The sequence below is a fragment of the Heteronotia binoei genome, chromosome 21, assembly GCF_032191835.1.
Source record: "Heteronotia binoei isolate CCM8104 ecotype False Entrance Well chromosome 21, APGP_CSIRO_Hbin_v1, whole genome shotgun sequence".
NCBI classification, from domain to species: domain Eukaryota; kingdom Metazoa; phylum Chordata; class Lepidosauria; order Squamata; family Gekkonidae; genus Heteronotia; species Heteronotia binoei.
In genome coordinates, this window is record NC_083243.1 from 147,717,802 (window position 1) to 147,737,635 (window position 19,834).

Below are 19,834 nucleotides of genomic sequence, written 5' to 3' on the forward strand. Positions count from 1 at the left end.
TTTTATGAGCCCCAAAATAATAGTTCATCCTCCATTATTTCCTATGGAAGGAAGGCATTTAAAAGGAGTGCAGTCCCTTAAATGTGATGCCCAGAACTACCTTCAGAGTTCAGTTGTGCTTGTCACAACCTCACTCTTGGCTCCACCCCCAAGTCTCCTGACTCCAAACCCAAAGTCCCCAGATATTTCCCGAGTTGAACCTGACAACCAGGGCTGGATTAACAATTAGGCAAATGAGGCACTTGCCTAAGGGCCCCCATGCCTTTTGGGGCCTCGGGACCAGCTTTTCCCCACCCCAGTTTCCCTCCGCGGCTAGTTTGCCTCTTCCTCTGTCGGCCCCTTCCCCTCAGCTTGCCTGCCTCGCCTCCTCCCCATTGCTTCCCCCTTTGTCCGCTCATCCCCTCCCTCCCTGTTGCTTCACTGTTCATAGGCTTCCCTCTTCACCTGACCCCTCCCCCTTGCTTCATTCTTTATCTGCCTGCCCCGCCTCCTCCCCATCTGCCAACCCAGCCCCAGGGAAACCCATCTCTGGAGTGAGAAAACTGCTTCTGCGCTCGCCGGGCTTGCAAGGCACTTTCAGCTGAGTCAGGCAGGGAAAAAAGAGAAGCCTTTGCAAAACTCTGTCTGGGCTCTGGTTGAGTAGTGGGCAGTGGGCACAGGACACTTCCCCCCTCGCAAGCAGAAATCCAAATTGCCTGCAGCAAAAAAAGTGAGAAAGTCAGCCAGGCAAGTCAGCTCTGTCAGGCTTGCCTGCCCTTCAGCAGCTCCTCAGCCCCGCTTTTGCATCTGGCTGCACCAGGCCAACCAACACTTTAACTCCTGGGTGGTGCTGGGGGCTGCTTTTGCTGCAGGCTCAGCCCCGTAGCCAGAAATTTCTTGGTGAGGGGGGTCAGGGCATAAAATTTTGGGTAGGGGGGCTGTGGAAGCTCAGCTGCTTTTCCCAGTGGCCAGCAGCCCAGCCCCAGCTCACTTGCTCTCACACTCTTGAGGGTGGGAAGAGCCTGGGGGGAGTGGCAGCAGCAAAAATGGGGCAGTGGGGAAAGGGGGGAGGCAGAGAAGAGCCTGGGGAGAGCAGCAGCTGTGAAATGGCGCCGTGGGGAGAGCGGGGGAGGCAGGGAAGAGCCCGGGGAGAGTGGCAGTGGGGAAAATGGGGCTGTGGGGAGAGCGGGGGAGGCAGGGAAGAGCCCGGGGAGAGCAGCAGTGGAGGAAATGGGGCCGCGGGGAGAGCGGGGGAGGAAGGGAAAAGACCGGGGAGAGTGGCAGTGGGAAAAATGGGGCCGTGGGGAGAGTGGGGGAGGCAGGGAAGAGCCCAGGGAGAGCAGCAGTGGGGAAAATGGGGTCATGGGGAGAGCGAGGGAGGCAGGGAAGAGCCCGGGGAGAGCAGCAGTGGGGAAAATGGGGCCGTGGGGAGAGCGGGGGAGGAAGGGAAGAGACTGGGGAGAGTGGCAGTGGGGAAAATGGGGCCATGGGGAGAGTGGGGGAGGGAGGGAAGAGCCCAGGGAGAGCAGCAGCGGCGACAACGGGGCTGCGGGGAGACCGGGGGATGCAGGAATGGGGTGGGAAGAGCCTGGGGAGAGCGGCTGTGCGAAAATGGGGAAATACCATTTTTTTAGCCACTGATTCCTGCTGGCTGACACAAAAGTCCCATGGCACAGTGTTAAAGCTGCAGTACTGCAGTCCTAAACTCTGCTCACGACCTGAGTTCGATCCCAGTGGAAGCTGGGTTTTCAGGTAGCCGGCTCAAAGTTGACTCAGCCTTCCATCCTTCTGAGGTTGGTAAAATGAGTACCCAGCTTGCTGAGGGGAAAGTGTAGATGACTGGGGAAGGCAATGGCAAACCACCCCATAAAAGTCTGCCGTGAAAGCGTTGTGAAAGCAACGTCACCTCAGAGTTGGAAAAGACTTTTCCTGCCGGCTGCAGCTGGAAGCAGGGGCAGTGGGGCGGGTGCTCCAACTTGGAGATAATTTGTGAAGGGGGCCACAAGATTTCAACTGCCTAGGGGCCTCCACAGGGTTTAATCCGGCCCTGCTGACAACCCTAATACAAATATTAGCTAAATGAGTAATATTGGTAACATGTACTTCATGTGTTCTTGTGTGCCGATCTTAGTACTGGCTGCAGCCACTTAGGGACGCAGGAAAGTTTGAACACAGTAAAAGGCACTCTTAACTAGACTTCCCATTCTGTAAGACTGAAGGAAAGCCGTATTTAGTGTGTTCCGGCAAGATGAAAAAGCCTTTCCTGCTCTTTTCCTTAATTTCACTCCTTTTCCATTTTTTAAAAATTCATTACCCTCTTCTTCCACCTAATTTTTCCATTCTTCTCTCATTCATTTATCTTTCCCTCCACCTAATTTTTCCACTCTTTTCTCATTTGTTTCTCTTTCCCTCCACCAATTTTTTCTGTAAAAAGGTAAAGGTAGTCTCCTGTGCAAGCACTGAGTTGTTACTGACCCATGGGGTGACATCACATTGTTATTTTCTTGGCAGACTTTTCATGGGCTGATTTGCCATTGCCTTCCTTAGTCATCTCCCCTTTTATTTTCACATCTTGGTCTTAACTCCTCTTTCATCCATATCCTGCTTGGCAACAGAATGTATTTTAATAGTAGTACAGAAGTAAACTTGTGTTAATTTTATGAAAGGGGAGTGTTAATATTTTCCCATGATCTAACAAAGCAGTAAAAGTATTATTCCTCCCCCCCCCCCTTTCCATGCATGGGAATAGAGCATTAATCTGTTTCCGTCGCTGTACATGTAGGCAGGCACTGGGTTGTTATCATCATTATGCTGGTAGAAGATCTAATGACCCTTTGTAAAGGCTGCTTTGCTATATGACAAATGATGCAGTCTTTTAGTGTCATTTAAATTAGATTTATAACAAATGTCATATCCACTCTTTCTGCCCCATGTGGACCCAAAACTGTATTGTTCTCCTGTCCTCCATTTTATCCTCACAACAACCCTATGAGTAGGTCTGGCTGAGAGTGTGCCACCCAGCAACCTTCTATGGTGCATTAGGGATTGGTATATTAGAGACACATGACAAGTAGACATGACAGATAGCTTAAAAGTGTTGGAATACAAGTTGTGCACATTCCAGCCATTATATAGTTAACTGTTTGTTTACCTGATAGAGGAAGTGATGTATTGTGACCTAAACTCAATTGTGGGATGGTTCTTACTTTGCCCGCGAAAGTTGTGAACACAACATTGGTTAGAGAGGATGTTAGGTGTGAAATGCTTTGATCTTGTATGCAAGGTTTATTGCTCTTCTTCCTGGCGAAATGCTTTTTGGGGAGAAGAACAGTGAAGACAAAGAAGTAGCCATGTAGATAAGACGTAGATAGAACTAGCTGGTAAGCTAGATGTTTTTCTGTTTTATCCCAAGTACCCTATCCTGATGTTTTCTAGTAAACTTTATTTCTTTTGCTAAGCTTAAGCCTCGACTCCAATTACTGCCACTCCAAACCTCTGAATTTAGCATGTATTTTCTAACATTTTGGTAGCAGATGATAAAAGATCCCAACAAATGGTAGCCAGAGAGATTGGTTGGTTCCATCAAACTGCTAAATATTGGAGCTTGGCATATTGGAAAGTGATTTTTTGAAGGCAAACAGGCAGAGAGTAAAAAAGTATTTTAAAGTGACCAGAAGCTGCTTGAAAGGCTGTATTTTTCGCTAACGGAACAATCAAAGGAACAAAGGACCCACTCACCGGGGAGCCTTGTTACATTGCTTGAGGCCGCTGAGCGAGGATCTGCATTTCAAAGTGGAAGCTGGAAACACAGAATTCCTCAACGCTGCATTTCTCCTGCTCTCCTGCTAAAGCCTGAATTCGAGGATGTCCGACAGAGAAGGGGAAAATCCCTCAACATCAGCTCTTGCAAGGAACGACGCCCAAGGAAACGCAATGCAAGGTTCTGTGAGTAATGATTTGATCAATGTGAAAATTCCATGCTTAAATGAAAGCAATTTTAGATTCTGGTCAATGAAAATGAAACTGCTCCTTCGGGAGAAAAATTGCTATGAGGCAGTTTTCAATGAAAACAAGGATGAAATCCAAGATTTTGATATTAAAGATAATCGTGCAAAATTATTAATTCTGAGTGCCATACCAGAACAGGACAATATTCGAGTCTTGGACTGTAGTACAGCGGCAGAAATGTTTAAATACCTAGAAAAGCAATCATCTATGCCTTCTATGACTCAGAAAATATTTCTCAGAGAGAAACTGCACAGTTTTAAGATGAATGAAACAGATTCAATGGCTACTCATCTGAATAAGATGATGGAGGTGGTTTCAGAGCTTAAAAGAATTGGAACCACAGTGGAAGATGAAGAAATTATTGCAGCTTTATTTAAGTCTCTTCCCAAAAGCTATAAAGGCACTGCATCCTTGTTGAGGATGAGAGACAAACAGGAACTTGACTATGTTTTGGAATACTTGAAAGATGAGGCCAGAAGGAGAGAACTTTTTGAAACTGAGAATAAGATGTCTGTACTTAGAGTGCATCCTGGGAAAAATGAAATTATTTGTCATTTTTGTGGATTGGTAGGACATTACCAGTATCATTGTAAAAAGAAATTAAAACAAAATCATAATGCTTCTACTGGAGCAGCGACACCCAATGGGCAAATGATGAATAGCAACCAGCAAAAACGTGGTTTTAAGTCTTCAAAGCCAGCAACAAAGACTGAGAATGTGTCTAAAAGAAATCCCACATATACAATTACTGAATCAAATACAAATCTTGAGAATCATTGGATGATAGATTCTGGAACTTATTTTCATGTCTGTAAAGATAAGAAATCTTTTGTGGAATTGGATGAGGACAACTGTCCTAAATTAGAGCAAGCCAATGGACAAATTCTGAAAGTTAAAGGAAGTGGGACTGTGATCTTAAATGTTATGGATGAAAGTCAAGAAATTAAAAAGGTTACACTAACAGAGTGTGCATATGCCCCTGAGGCAGTCAGCAACCTAGTTTCAACAAAGAGAATTATCAGAAGAGATCATGAGGTTGTACTCAGAAAAGAAAATGGAAGTATTGTTGATCCTGAATCTGGAACTGAACTTACGCTTGATGTAGTTGATGGTCTTCATTACCTAAATGTTGTTGATGATGATGATATGCAAAATGATGCTGAAAATATTTCTGATGTAACAAATGTTATTGGGCCAGTGTATAATACAATGCAATCTGTATGTAAGCATAAATCATGTCTTCTTAAATGGCACATAACTATGGGACACCGTAGTGTGCAAAGTGTGCAAAAATTGTTGAAGGAATGTAATATTGATGTTATTGATTGTGATCAAATGCAATCTGGTTGTGATATATGTTTAAAGGCTAAAGGTACCGCCCCAAGGTACACAGGCAAAAATACTGTACGCAATGAAAATTTTCTAGAGATGGTATTCTCAGATATTGCAGGGCCAATCAAAGAATCGGCTGGTGCAAGCAAGTACTTTTTGACATTTATGGAAGCTAAGTCAAGATATGTCTATGTCTACTTGATTAAAAGCAAAGATCAAGTATTTGACAAATTTAAGTCATATATTGCTGCTGTGAGAAATAAATTTGGAAAAATTCCAGAAGTATTGTTCACAGACAATGGAACTGAATACAGTAGCAGTGAGTTCCAAAGGTTTATGGAACAACAAGGCATTCAACATAAAACTACTACACCCTACTCACCACAGCAGAATGGTGCAGCTGAGAGACTGAACCGAACAATTATGGAAATGGCCAGATCAATGCTAATGCAATCTGGACTGCCAGATCATATGTGGGGTGAAGCTGTAAATACTGCAGTTTACCTGCATAACAGAATTCCATCCAAAGTGACTAATAAATCGCCATTTGAAATTTGGTGTGGCAAACGACCTGGATTAAAACATTTAAGACCTTTTGGTTGCAAAGCATACGCGTTTGTACCTAAGGAGAAAAGGGGAAAACTAGACCCCAGAGCAGAACTTGGTATACTTGTAGGCTATGCCAATGGTGGAAGAGGATACAGAATCCTAGATCCTGATACACGTACTGTCAAAGAATGCAATGTTGTATATATAGATGGCAACAGCGTTTTGCAAACTCCTATGCAAGCTGAATCCACAGTACAGAATCCTATAGAGGATGTTACCTTCAGTGAACTTGCTATTTGGCAACCTGCAGAGACCACCTGTGAACAGGCAGGTCCACCTTCACAAAAAGGCACTGAATCAGAAGGGGAAGCAGGGAGTCCAAAAGAAGCAGAGACAACCACAGTTACTGTGAGAAAGTCAGCAAGGAGTAACAAAGGCGTACCACCGCCAAGACTTGGAATTTGTGCAACAATACAACCTGTCAAAGAACCCTCAACTTGGAAAGAAATAAATCAGCTACCTGATCCAGAAAGAAAGAAATGGATGGATGCAATGAATGATGAAATGAAGTCTTTACATGACAAGCAAGCTTGGACACTTGCAAACTTACCTCCTGAAAGAACAGCTATTGGTTGTAAATGGATACTCAAAGTAAAATACAATCCTGATGGAAGTGTGGATCGATACAAAGCACGGTTAGTAGCAAAAGGATACAAGCAAGAACAAGGAATTGACTATACAGAGACTTTTGCACCTGTCATAAGTCAAGTTGCGTTCAGAATACTTCTAACAATTGCAGCCTCCAAAGGCATGCAAGTTGAACACGTGGACATTAAAACAGCTTTCCTCAATGGAGACTTAACAGAGGAAATCTACATGGAACAACCTGAAGGATTTGAAGAAGTTGGAAAGGAAAAACTTGTGTGTAAACTTCAAAAAGGAATTTATGGATTAAAACAAGCCGCGAGAGGTTGGTCAGATAAGCTGACGGAACTACTGAAGAAGCAAGGATTTCAACAAGGGAAATCAGAACCCTGTTTGTTTACAAGACTCAGAAATGGACAATATCAGTACATATTGACTTACGTTGATGATCTGATTTTATGTTGCTACAACAAGGAGGACATCAAAGAAATTGCTGATGAGCTAAATAAAGATGTGGAAGTCAAACAACTGGGAGACATAAAGCATTACCTTGGAATACAAATTGAAAGAGCTGAAGATGGAAGTTTTGTGCTGAACCAAAAACACAAAATTATGGACTTTATTGAATCCATGGGAATAAAGAAACATGGAAACATTAGTACACCACTTGATCCAGCATACTTAACTTTGAAAGAAGGAAAATTGCTTGAGAACAATCGTGAATATAGAGAAGCAATTGGAAAACTACTGTACCTAAGCAGAATCTCGAGACCAGATATTTCTACTGCAGTTGGAATCTTGAGTAGAAAGACAAGTTCACCGTATTATCATGATTGGAATGCCATAAAGAGACTGGCAAGATACCTGTTTAAAACTGCTGATTACAAATTACTAATTTCAGCATGTGACAACCCAAGACTAGTAGTCTACATGGACGCCAACTTTGGGAGAAATGAAGGAGATGGAAAATCTACAAGTGGAAATGTATTCTTCTATGGAGATAGTGTGATTGACTGGAACACTAAGAAACAAAAGATTGTAGCTCAATCTACTGCTGAAGCTGAATGTGTGTCTGCTCAAAGGGCATGCAATGAACTGGAATGGATTATATTTCTTCTTAAGGAATTTGGAATAGAGGAACCTAAACCAGTACTCATGTATGAAGACAGCCAAGCATGTATAAGCATATGCAAAGCTGAGAATATAAAACTAGACAACAAACATATTGTCATCAAGTGTTTACTTGTGCAAGAGATGATTAAAGAAGGACTGATTGAATTACAGTACTGCCCTACTGAAGAAATGATCGCAGACATCATGACGAAGCCGCTCGACAGACTGAAGTTTGAACGACTACGTGAAAGTATGAACTTGATTGAAATTGCTAATGACTGAAATGATGCATAACTTGAGAAGGGGTTTGTTGGAATACAAGTTGTGCACATTCCAGCCATTATATAGTTAACTGTTTGTTTACCTGATAGAGGAAGTGATGTATTGTGACCTAAACTCAATTGTGGGATGGTTCTTACTTTGCCCGCGAAAGTTGTGAACACAACATTGGTTAGAGAGGATGTTAGGTGTGAAATGCTTTGATCTTGTATGCAAGGTTTATTGCTCTTCTTCCTGGCGAAATGCTTTTTGGGGAGAAGAACAGTGAAGACAAAGAAGTAGCCATGTAGATAAGACGTAGATAGAACTAGCTGGTAAGCTAGATGTTTTTCTGTTTTATCCCAAGTACCCTATCCTGATGTTTTCTAGTAAACTTTATTTCTTTTGCTAAGCTTAAGCCTCGACTCCAATTACTGCCACTCCAAACCTCTGAATTTAGCATGTATTTTCTAACATTTTGGTAGCAGATGATAAAAGATCCCAACAAAAAGCTATTTTATTACATGTTGCCTTCATTTTTGGCACTGCAGCTTCCATTATCTTCCACTGCACATAGCATAGGTGTGTCATTTGGACCAAGATCTCCCTCTGCCCTTCAGACTTTGGTCTGGAACTCCCACAATGTTCTTGAAGCTGGTGGCCAATTTTGAGTCTTCTAGCTTTACTCTCTGGTTAGCTATGCCTCCCATAAATGGACAGATTCTTTTTAAAGTGTAGATTCACAGTAACAGCAAGCAAAGTGATTTTGTTATATTTGGTTTGGATTAGAGTCATATGGAGGGCCCAGGTGATATCTTTGTCTGGGAGTCCATGGTGGCTCTTGGCAGCCTTGATCTTAGATTCCAGGTAGAAAAAACATTAGCAACAAGAAGCTTTCTTGAAAATGACACTGGGGCCATATTTGGAGCAATTTTATATGCCAACTTCATCTAAATATGAACAGACAAACCCTAATAAAGCTTGAGGCATGTTATAGTCTACAGATTTCTCACAGCATTAGCTTGATGTTTCCTGCAACAGGCTAACATGTCTACCCTGCTTTGAAAGCACAAGAAGAAGAGAAGAAGAGATTGGATTTATACCCTGCCCTTCACTCAAAGTTTCAGAGTGGTTTACAATTTCCTTCCCTTCTCCTCCTCACAACAGACACTCTGTGAGGTAGGTGGGGCAGAGAGAGCTCTCAGAGAGCTGCTTTTGAGAGAACAGTTTTGCGGGAACTGTGGCTGACCCATGATCACCCAGCAGGTGCATGTGGAGGAGTGGGGAATCAAACCCAGTTCTCCTAGATTAGAGTCTGCACACTTAACCACTACAACAAATTCAAGACTAAACTGCACTTTCTCCACAAAATTGCTTATTTCCAACTGTATGTCCTGGCACGAGTATTTTTTTTAACTTTGAAAAGCATGAGTTTTCTTGGGAGACTTGAAAAAGCATGAAAGAAGAGTTTTGGCTCTGCCCTCTCACTCATCCACCCTGCCCCCATGTCCCTCCACATATCCGTGGTTTGTGTGAAAGCTAGATCCTTGCTGATTTTAGGGGCATTTTCGCACTGACCTTAATCGGCAGCGACGCCCCTCTTCACAGCGCAGGATCTGCGCGGATTTCGCACCAATTGCCGTGGAGCACCCGGAAGAGCCACAAAGTCCCGCGGCTTTTGCGGCGCAAACGGAAACTGGTTTTTGGCGGTTTCCATTTGCGCCGCAAAAGCCGCGGGACTTTGCGGCTCTTCCGGGTGCTCCGCGGCAATTGGTGCGAAATCCGCGCAGATCCTGCGCAGTGAAGAGGGGCGTCGCTGCCGATTAAGGTCAGTGCGAAAACGCCCAATGTTTAAGTTCTGCTTCCATCACTTGTAGTTTGTTCTTTTCAATTCTATCCTAAGCAGAGTTGCATTTTTCTAAGCCTATTGGACTGTTTATCGGACTGTTCTAAGCCTATTAACTTCAGTGAATTTTACTGCAAGTCTCATAACACTGAAACATAGTCCCAGGGAACTTGAAGAGTAAGAACATTATTATGGACTACGCAGTTATATGTTTGAATCCGCTCTGTTAAATACTTTTACAAATTTGATGGTTATTTTTTGTATTCAATTGTGTTGATAAGCACAGGCTTAGTTTTTTGCAGTGTTCTAAGAGATTAATTGTGTGGGCACTTTGTCCTGTGGAACCCTTCAGGTGCTCCTGAGATCTGTTTTTTGCATCACTTTTTAAAATTATACTGGACTAATTTGTGTGATGCACACAGTTGGGAATTGGCAGTCGGCAAGAGCATGCCTCACCTGAGTACCTAGTAAAGGCAAATATTGTGATCTATATTACCATGAAAATTAGGCAATTACTCTAAATAAGAAAATACAATTGCCTTTACTCTAATAAATACATCTAAATAAATCCTGTTTGAAAGTAAAAGTATAGACCTATTTGAAATGGAGAATTGAGAAGTTTATACTCTATCCTAAACCAATATCTGCTGTTACTGAAGGCTTCCAACAGGGCTATACTTTTGACTTATGTAAATTTTTGATGTGTATAACCGTTGGTAACTTTGTGAAGGAAATTGGACATTTCAGATACTTATAGGATTTATTTGGATGTATTTACTAGAGTAAAGGCGATTGTATTTTCTTATTTAGAGTAATTGCCTAATTTTTATCATAATTCATGTCACAATATCTGCCTTTACTAGTCTCTTGTGTCACCTGAGTACTTGGCTTATCTGTCTCATGTAAGATGCTATCAGTTGTCTGTGTGGTGGTATGAGGTTTAAATAGGGCAGATCTAACACACATGGATTCAAATAACACATTTTATTCCAAGTTTGTTATCTGACAGGTCAGTTGCATGAACTGAGCCTACTCATACTGGACTTGTCCCCTTTGCAACATTATAGTACTATTTGGATTCCTAGTGGCTTTGGAGGTGCTGAAAAAAATCTATTATATCTTCTTCATTTATGATCACAAAGAATACTCAGAGAGGAAATTCATAATTCGACATATTTACTAAGCTCCTGCAGTCGGCCATAAGTTTGTTAACTGAACAACTGAAATATACATTTTAGAAGTAACTGAAACAATTTCATGTGAGCTCCTCATTACATTTAGGGCAGGATGTTGTTCAAACCAGTTTACTGAGGCTAACATCTGTATCTTAAGCCATGAGAAAATTCAGTGATCTGTTGTGTAATATAATATCTCAATTATTTTTCCTCCATTTTAGATTTTGGTCTCTGAAGACACATGCAAACAAACTGACATAGGCATGGCTTTTCTAGCTTTCCCAGTTCAACGGTAAGTAATGCAGTTTTTTTAAAAAAACAAAAACACTGAGTGTTATTTGTCAGTGTTGTTCCTAGGATTCATCTCAAAAATGGACATTTAGAGAAATTCATGCACTCAGAAGAGCTTCACTATCCAGGGAATCAAACTATGAACACATTTTTCTACATATATAGTTTAGACTTCACTGTTGACATGAATGGAATCTCCTACAGATTCAGGAGTTCACATGTGCACTGGAGTGCATGTAGTGTTCATGAAAAGGATGTAAATCTATAAAGTGAAGGATTTATTTGCAAAAATAATATAACACTAGTTGCATTGGAACAATGTTTCACAATAATTAAATGCACCATAGAACTTAGCTAGTTTTAAAGAAGTTGCAGAATTGATTTGATATTCCATACTTCTAAGACTAGTAAAAAGACAGTATTTTTCCTTTTAAAAATGCTTGGAACTTCCAAAGTGGAATGATAAACAGAGAAGAAGAATAATTACTACTCTAGTACAATCCAAGTAGTGTCTCTGAAATCTTTGGGAATCTCTACTTCAGACAAAAGAAATCTAGCAAGGAACACAGTAATGTTGCATATGAAACTGCTGTTACATGGGTTATATGGATGCATAAATAATTTGCATTTTGGATGTAGGCACATAGTGAAATGAGTGTGTGTAGTTGCCCTAAAGACGTTTTGGAGAAATAATAGTCTGTTATCATCATAATGCTGATTTTGCAAACTCAATATGTATAAAATTAATGCTTAACAATCAAGTATTTGTTAAATCTACTTTTAGTGGGTGGGTGGCAGGAAACTGAAATTGTATTTTATGCCCTTATAATTCATCCTACAGATCCTTGAGGAGATGCAGCAATTGAGTACTAGACATAATTAATTCCACGGAGCTGGATTCTTGAGAGCTGGCACAACTTATTCAGTGTATAGATGTTTGTTGATGACAGAAACAAGAGCAAGTTTTCAACATTGGCTTTAGTATAGCTGATGACTCAGATGTTAACAAAGTGACCCTCTTTCCTATTCCACCATTAGGCTTTGGAACTTTTGAGGTCATAAAGTTGCCATTTAGGGACTTGAGTTAGAATTGATGGCCTTTCACAATTGTATATCTGGTGCTGTAAACTGAAGGCATAATGAAAAATAAGGCATGGTTACTTCACTTTGCTTAATTGTTTTCCTGCAAAGCAGGAAATACAGAAGGAAAAGGCATTTTGAAGACTTCCAGATACATCTATAAAAGGCCTTTTACAAGTATTATGTTGCAATTCTTTCATGCTTGAGATACTTCATGTTTAAACAGGGATGGAATTCTAGCAGGAGCGCCTTTGCATATTAGGCAACCCACCTCTGATGTAGCCAGTCCTTCAAGAGATTACAAAAAAGAGCCTTGTAAACTCTTGGAGGATTGGCTACATCAGGGGTGTGTGGCCTAATATGCAAAGGAGCTCCTGCTAGAATTCCAACCCTGTGTTTAAATAAAAAAGTAAATTGTCCCTTGTCATGATAATTAAACAATTCACATTCCAAGTATTCTTTTAAACTAGTGAACGGTAAAGCTATAGCCACAGTGTTTAGTCTAATAGTGACTGAGCTCATGATCCAGCCCCTCCTTGCCCTGTTGTTAGATTAACTAAGTAATATGCATTATTGACCCAAGAATGGTCATGATGCCTTTTAAAGTGCAATTTTTTTTTTTTTTGCCCAAAAAAACTGAAGTACTTCGTGCTATTACAGCATCATCCCAAGGGCTACTGATGGGAACATGGACATCTACAGCAACAGTAGCACTGCTGGTCCATCCCTAAAAGCAAATTTACACAGTCTAGGGACCAGGTGAATGATGCTGCAACATGACATTGCCAGTGTCCCCAGCAACCATGCCATCATGCTCACAAAATGTCACAGGAATGCAATGGTGTGGCCATGATGGATAGGAAGGAACCAACTGACCACCTGGTAATAGCCCAGCTGGTAGTAGAATGGATAGTAGTTGCTCAGCAGTCAGGTTAGAATGGATAAAAGGAAGTACTTCTTCACCCAAAGGGTGATCAGCACATGGAATTCACTGCCACAGGAGGTGGTGGCAGCTACAAGCATAGACAGCTTCAAGAGGGGATTGGATAAACATATGGAGCAGTGCTCCATCAGTGGCTATTAGCCACAGTGTAATTGATGGAACTTTCTGTCTGGGGTGGTGATACTCTGTATGCTTGATGTCTGAGGAGGGGAAGAACAGTAGGAGGACTTCAAGTGTCCTGGCTAGGGGAGTGCAAAAAAAAAAAAAAAAAATCGGAATTAATCGGATTCGGAAATATACAGGGCCAAAAAATTCGGAATTTCTGAATACCGGTATTCAGAATATATACGGTAGATGCACGGCTATTTCTGAAAATATGGTCCCATTATGCCCTATGGCCATTGAAATCAATGGCAAAATAAGGTATATTGGAAGCCGCCTGGAGGGGAGGGGGTTTGAGGGAGAGCCCCCAAATTTGCAGGGAACCTCCCCTACAAACCACCCAAGTCCCAAAAAGATTGGGCCAGGGGGTCCCATTCCAGAGGCACCCAAAGAGGGTGCCCCTATCCCACCATTATACCCTATGGGCCATTGAAATCAATGGCAACATAGGGCATAATTAGAGGCTACTGGGGGGCAGGGGGTTTGAAGGAGAGCTCCCAAAACTGCAGAGAACCCACAGGGAACTCTTCCCTACAAAACCCCCAAGTCTCAAAAAGATTGGGTCAGGGGGTTTGTGTCTTTGGGCTCCCCAAAAGTCCCATTGCCACCAATGCTGGGGAAAGCCCAATTAGCTGCTTCCTCCACTATAATTGCTGTGGGGAAAGTGGCTCTGGCCAGAGGGGGGTTTGAGGGAGAGGCCCCAAAATTGCAGGGTGGCTTCAGGGGACGCCTCCACATGCAATCCCCTTGGACCAAAAAGACTGCACCCATCTGTGGGCACCCCAAAAGGAACACTGTTCCCAATGGTGAGAAAAAACCAATTAGAGCCACTTCCCTAACTGTAATTGTCATGGGAAAAGTGGCTCTGGGGAGCAGGGGGTTTTGAGGAGAGCCCCCTAAACTGCTGTGCAGCTTCAGGGCACTGTCCCACACAAAACCCACAAGGCCAAAAAAATATTGGACCGGGGGCTCCAATTCCTGGGGCACCCAAAACCAAACCTAACTTCACACTAGAGAATCTCTATAGGACCCAAATGCACTACATCTATCTACTCTATGAACCCTGCTGGCCTGAAACCAATATAAACCCAGTTGCCAATGTCACTGCCACACAAAACACAATCTGCTCAAGGTCTGCTCGGTAGACCTGGCTGCAGCAAACCCAGATGCCAACTCTCCAGCCCTGACCCACACAACATGGGGAGAGCTGGCCAAGCACAACAAGCATGCTGGTTCTGGGTCTCTCACCCAGATGCCAGCTTCCGTGCCACAGAACACACAATCTACAGATGCCAGCTCTCCAGCCCTGCCCCAAACAATACAACTCTCAAACAAGAGAAGCGGTGGATCACACCTAGCTCCACATCATTCTGTATCTGACACAAAGCAAGAAGCATTTAGATTTACCTTGAGTGATGGATGGTTGGCTGGTCCAGGCTCTTTTGCATTAACCAGGGTGCACCATGAGGTGCACATTGTACCCTGAACCAACAGGTGCCCTGACTTCTTTTTTAAAAACCCTCCCACCAAAACTTGTTTGTTTGTTTTTTTGGTCCCTAACCTGTCCTTCTTTCGGTTGGGGTAGTAGTAGTCTGGTAAAGTTTAGGAGACTAGGTGATCCTGCCTCTACCTGGCTACAGTTTTTAAAAGGCTACCTTGAGATGAAGGCAATCCTTGTTATATCCTCCTAGTTAAACTTCTCCTAACTAGATCCTGGGACAAACCGGATTTCCTTGCAAACTAGAAATCAGGTGTTCCCTATAACTAGAGAGAAGCTGTGGTTTACCCTATGGAAATCTAAGGATGCACCGGCTTTCAGTGGCTGAAAGCAAGATGCACTGCAACCCTAGTTTCTTTAAAAGGGAGCCTGATGTGACCTAGTAGTCACGTTGCCTTTTATGAGAAACCTAAAATCTTTTTAAATCGCCCCTGTCTGGTCTAGTTAAATTTTGAAAGAAGATAAACTGGATTAATTTTTTTTTTACATTTCAAAAAACACAATCCCTAAAAACACCCTTATTAGTGGGGCAGCCTATTTATTGGCCCTAGCCAAACCGAAAGCATCCTCAGACTCCAAAAATAACTCTATAAAAACATGAAAGTGACCCACCCCACACAGCTCACACACCAACCAGAGGTAATTAAAAAAACCCAAAATGTGACAGAAAGAAACTTAACTTTTAACCCTCCCCAAACCAGAACCAGGAAAAGGGACAACAGGAAAGGATGCAAAACCAACAGCAACAGACCCAAACAGATCACTGAGAAAAGGCCAACAAACTCAAGTGTTTAAAAAGTGACTTTTTCAACAATAAAAAACCTCAGGCCAAATCAGTCAACAACCCCGCCCCCTCCGAAACCAGAACCAGGAAAAGGGACAACAGGACATGATGCAAAACCAACAGCAACAGATCCAAACAGTTCACTGAGAAAAGGCCAACAAACCCAACTGTTAAAAAAGTGACCTTTTTAACAATGAAAATTAGGCCAAACAGCCCCCCCCCGAACCAGAACCAGAAGAGAAAAGGAACAACAACAGCAGAACACAGCAGCAACAAATCAAACACAGAATCCTTTTAAAACAGTAAAAAAACCTTGACTTTTAACAATACAGGAACTTTACCAACCCCTCCCCCCAAAAAAACCTTCACCCTAACCCCAGGAAATCCAAGCCACTCAAATCAAGAAAAGTAAAACGACACTGCACTTTTAAAAGTCCTCTCACTAAAGTAAGATATAGGCAAACTGGCAACCCCCCCTCCCCCAGCAGAACCCCCTAACCCCAAACAAACTACCCAGTACTCACCACCCAAATCTGGATAAGTAAAGGGACTCTGAATCTTAAAAAGTCCTTTTACTAACTAAAATAAAAACAAGAACCCCAAGACTGCCTTACCTTTAGATGTCTTCTCTTCTCCAGGCAGGTCAGACAAGGCTGAGAGAGAGCAGCAGCAGCAGCTGAGGCCAAGGGCCAGCACAGCCCAATTTCTCTCTCACACCAACACAGCAGCAATGGAATGGAGTCCAGCCAGGCAGACTCCTTAAAAAGGTTCTCTGGCCCTACACAGAGCAGTTTCAAAAAATACCACTGCTCTGTGATTGGCCAGAGAACACTGTTTGCTTGGATACCCAAGTAAACAAAAGAACAACAATGTTGCTGGTGGCTGGGGGATTAGCCCAGCCATCAGCTACACGGCAGCTCTGCAAAGCATGCATTTGCAATTTGCTTTGGATTGGCTGCTGGGGCTCCTCTCCCCCTGCCCCTCCTTCCCTGATTCCAGGAAGGCTAACGGAGAGGTGGGAAAAGGCTTCCAAAGGTGGGAAAGGAGGCAAGCAGCTCCCCTGAGGCTGCAGAAGCTCCTTTCCCGCTTTTTCTATGGACTTCCATATACTTCCAAATATTGATTTGGAAGTATACAGGGAGCCATATACGGCTGCTGTATTATGGGTGCAAATTGGATTTGAAAGTATATGGCGCCATATACTTCTGAATCAGGGGTGATTCGGAGGTTTCTTCAGTTTGGCTGAACCGAATGCACACCCCTAGTCCTGGCCCCACTGATGGATCTCATAAGAACATAAGAAAAACCATGTTGGATCAGGCCAATGGCCCATCCAGTCCAACTCAGTGTCACACAGTGGCCAAAAAACCCAAGTGCCATCAGGAGGTCCACCAGTGGGGCCAGGACACTAGAAGCCCTCCTATGGTGCCCCCCCCCAAGCACCAAGAATACAGAGCATCACTGCCCCAGATGCTCCTGATGGCACCTGTTTTTTTTTTTGGCCACTGTGTGACACAGAGTGTTGGACTGGATGGGTCATTGGCCTGATCCAACATGGCTTCTCTTATGTTCTTCTTAGCCACAGAGGTCAGCCTTGAAAATATGGGAGGAGAGGGTCAGGGCCATGCACTGGCTGGCCATGCCCTTAATACACACCCCACACCCTTAAAGGCATAGACTTATTTCAACTGTCTTGTTTCTTTAGTCTTAACAGAGTTTCATCAGTCCTCTTGGTTGACATCTATAGAGAAGATAGCTATTATAGGGATAAACTTTGATGAGCTGCTTTCCCTGTCAGAAAAGTCTGCTTTTGTTTTACTTAAACAAAAACTCCTGGATATTGAACAAAGCAGTAGACAAGTGTTATGTTTACAGCCAATTAAGTTTTATTCAGAATGTAAGCTTTCGTATGCTCTAGGCAGACTTCATCAGACAAAATTGGAAGGCAAGCAGCAATTCTTAATATAAGTGGGCAGTGAGTTGGTATGTAGAATCATGGGAATGTTTTTAGCAGATTAAAAGAATCACAAATTGGGGTCTGTGTTTGTTAATGTTGTTAACTGGGTTGAAAAAAACATTGGAGGGTGATAAAAAGCAGATTGATGTCATAGGTGTGAAGTGCCATAAATCTGGGTAACATTCCCATGATTCTACATACCAACTCACTGCCCACTTATATTAAGAACTGCTGCTTGCCATTCCCATTTTGTCTGATGAAGTCTGCTTAGAGCATACGAAAGCATACATTCTGAATAAAACTAAGTTGGTCTTAAAGGTGCCACTTGTCTACTGCTTTGTTCTGTTGCTTCAGACTAACACGGCTGCCCACTTGGATCTATCCTGGTTATTGAGTTACTAGAACTGTGTAGCCGTGCTTCTGGTAGATGTTCTCCTCTGAGATTAGGGATTCCTCCTATTACGGCAATAGCAACATACTTTTTCTCCCTTAGTGATCCATGTGCCCGCAGAGTTTATATGTTAGCATGTTTCAATGTGCTGCCCTCTGCAGTACTTCATGGGAGGTTTCTGAAGATCCCTTGCAAGCAGAGGCTATGTGATTGTGGAAGAAAGGAAGTAGAAAGTATTGAGCATGTTCTTCTGTATTGTGATTATTACTCTGACATTCGTGTTAAGTATTGAGATCTGTTAGTGGATTTAATAGACCAATCTGATAATTATAAATCCCTTTTCCTTTTTCCCCTCAAAAAGCACTGTAACTATTGAAATGGTGGCAATTTTTTTGTATCTGGCTTCAAAAAGGCATTATTTGCTTTAATTGTACTAAGTACTCCTTATCTCCTGTATACTACTTAGTGTTGTCGTTAAATACATGTTCTACATGGCCCATAGTCTGGCGTGAGCTGGGATGGGGAGATTAATCAAGCTTAAACAGCAGCAATGCAAACATTCTCTAGACATTTCTAAACTATAACAATGTAATAGTGATAAATCTGATAGGGCAATGAAGTATTTGGAAATGCAAATACATATGAATCCTTCTTCCCTATTTAAACTTGATTATTTTGTGATATGGCTTCTTTTCAGAATGGAAATTCTATGGAATTTTTAGAAAGGTGGGGGGGGGACTTTAACAGAGCTGTAGTTGAAAAGTGGAATGATGATGTTGGTACAGATATTCTTTTTAAAAATATGTGTGCATGCACCTGGAACCGACTCCTACTGGGGGCCTGGAGAATATTCAGGGTGGCTTGATAAGCCTGCCTCCACTTCCCACCTCCTGGTATTTCAAGAAAGTCACACATACAAGTACTTATCAGAGTCAATCCTTTTTAGCTGTTTGCTTTGGATTTCCATTGGGAGGAAAGTAGGCTATAATATCTAAACAAATAAAACTTTGGGAAAATAGTTCTTTGCTATGGGAATGCTATTGTTTGAAGTCCTTTCAGCCCCATAATTGCCAGTCATTCCATGTTTCTAGAAAACATTGCAGTTTCACAGTTATTAAAAGGTATGTAGTACAGCCAATATTATAGGCAATTAGTTTTTGGCATATCTTGGTTAACATTTAGGTTTGAATCATGTACAGCGTATTGAGAAAACAAATCTTGGCATGGTAACTGATGATTCATCATCCATTTTCATGTGCAACCCCACACTGGGGACTGCCTTTGGGCAGTCCTGCCACAAAGATTGATTTACCAGCTTAAATCTTTGTAAAATTGGGCAATCCGCCTCAGAGCATAGTGAGCATGCCCCAAATTCACCGATTCAATGGTCTTCTGAGTCAGGTGGACTGCCCTCATTCCTTTTTTCACTGCTGTTGAAGTTGGTTACCATTGTGGTTGTTCTTGGAATTTACCTCAGATCTAATGCGATCGTTTATTTTTTCTTTAGGCATTAGGATGGCTTCTAAATCATTATTTTAAAAGTGTGTCTGATGCAGTTTTAAAATGACACAATCTGATGCCCATGAGTGTGTTTGATATGCCTTGGGGAGAGCTGTCATGAGCACTGACGAGGAGGAGCTGGAAGGGTTAACAGACCAGGAAGAGTTGCCAGCCAGTTCCTCAGTTACCCCTGAGGAGAAGCAAGCATAGAGAACAAAGACTTTGTCCAGGTATCAGACATTACCATAGCATTAAACAAAAGAGCAGCTGAGTTGCAGTAAAGAGTCAGGAAGATGGCTGATTAATCAGTAGGAGAGGATTAA

General features: G+C 42.4%; 1 protein-coding gene across 2 annotated transcripts in view; it reads left to right on the forward strand.

Annotated features, from left to right (window-relative positions):
• INSC (INSC spindle orientation adaptor protein) overlaps positions 1–19,834 on the forward strand; it is a 340,369-nt gene that overhangs the window by 105,409 nt on the left and 215,126 nt on the right. For both annotated transcript variants that reach the window (XM_060262945.1, XM_060262946.1), the window contains exon 2: positions 11,127–11,197. In XM_060262945.1, the coding sequence (XP_060118928.1) occupies positions 11,169–11,197 (29 nt within the window). In that variant the 5' untranslated portion in view covers positions 11,127–11,168. The remainder of the gene's footprint in view (positions 1–11,126; positions 11,198–19,834) is intronic.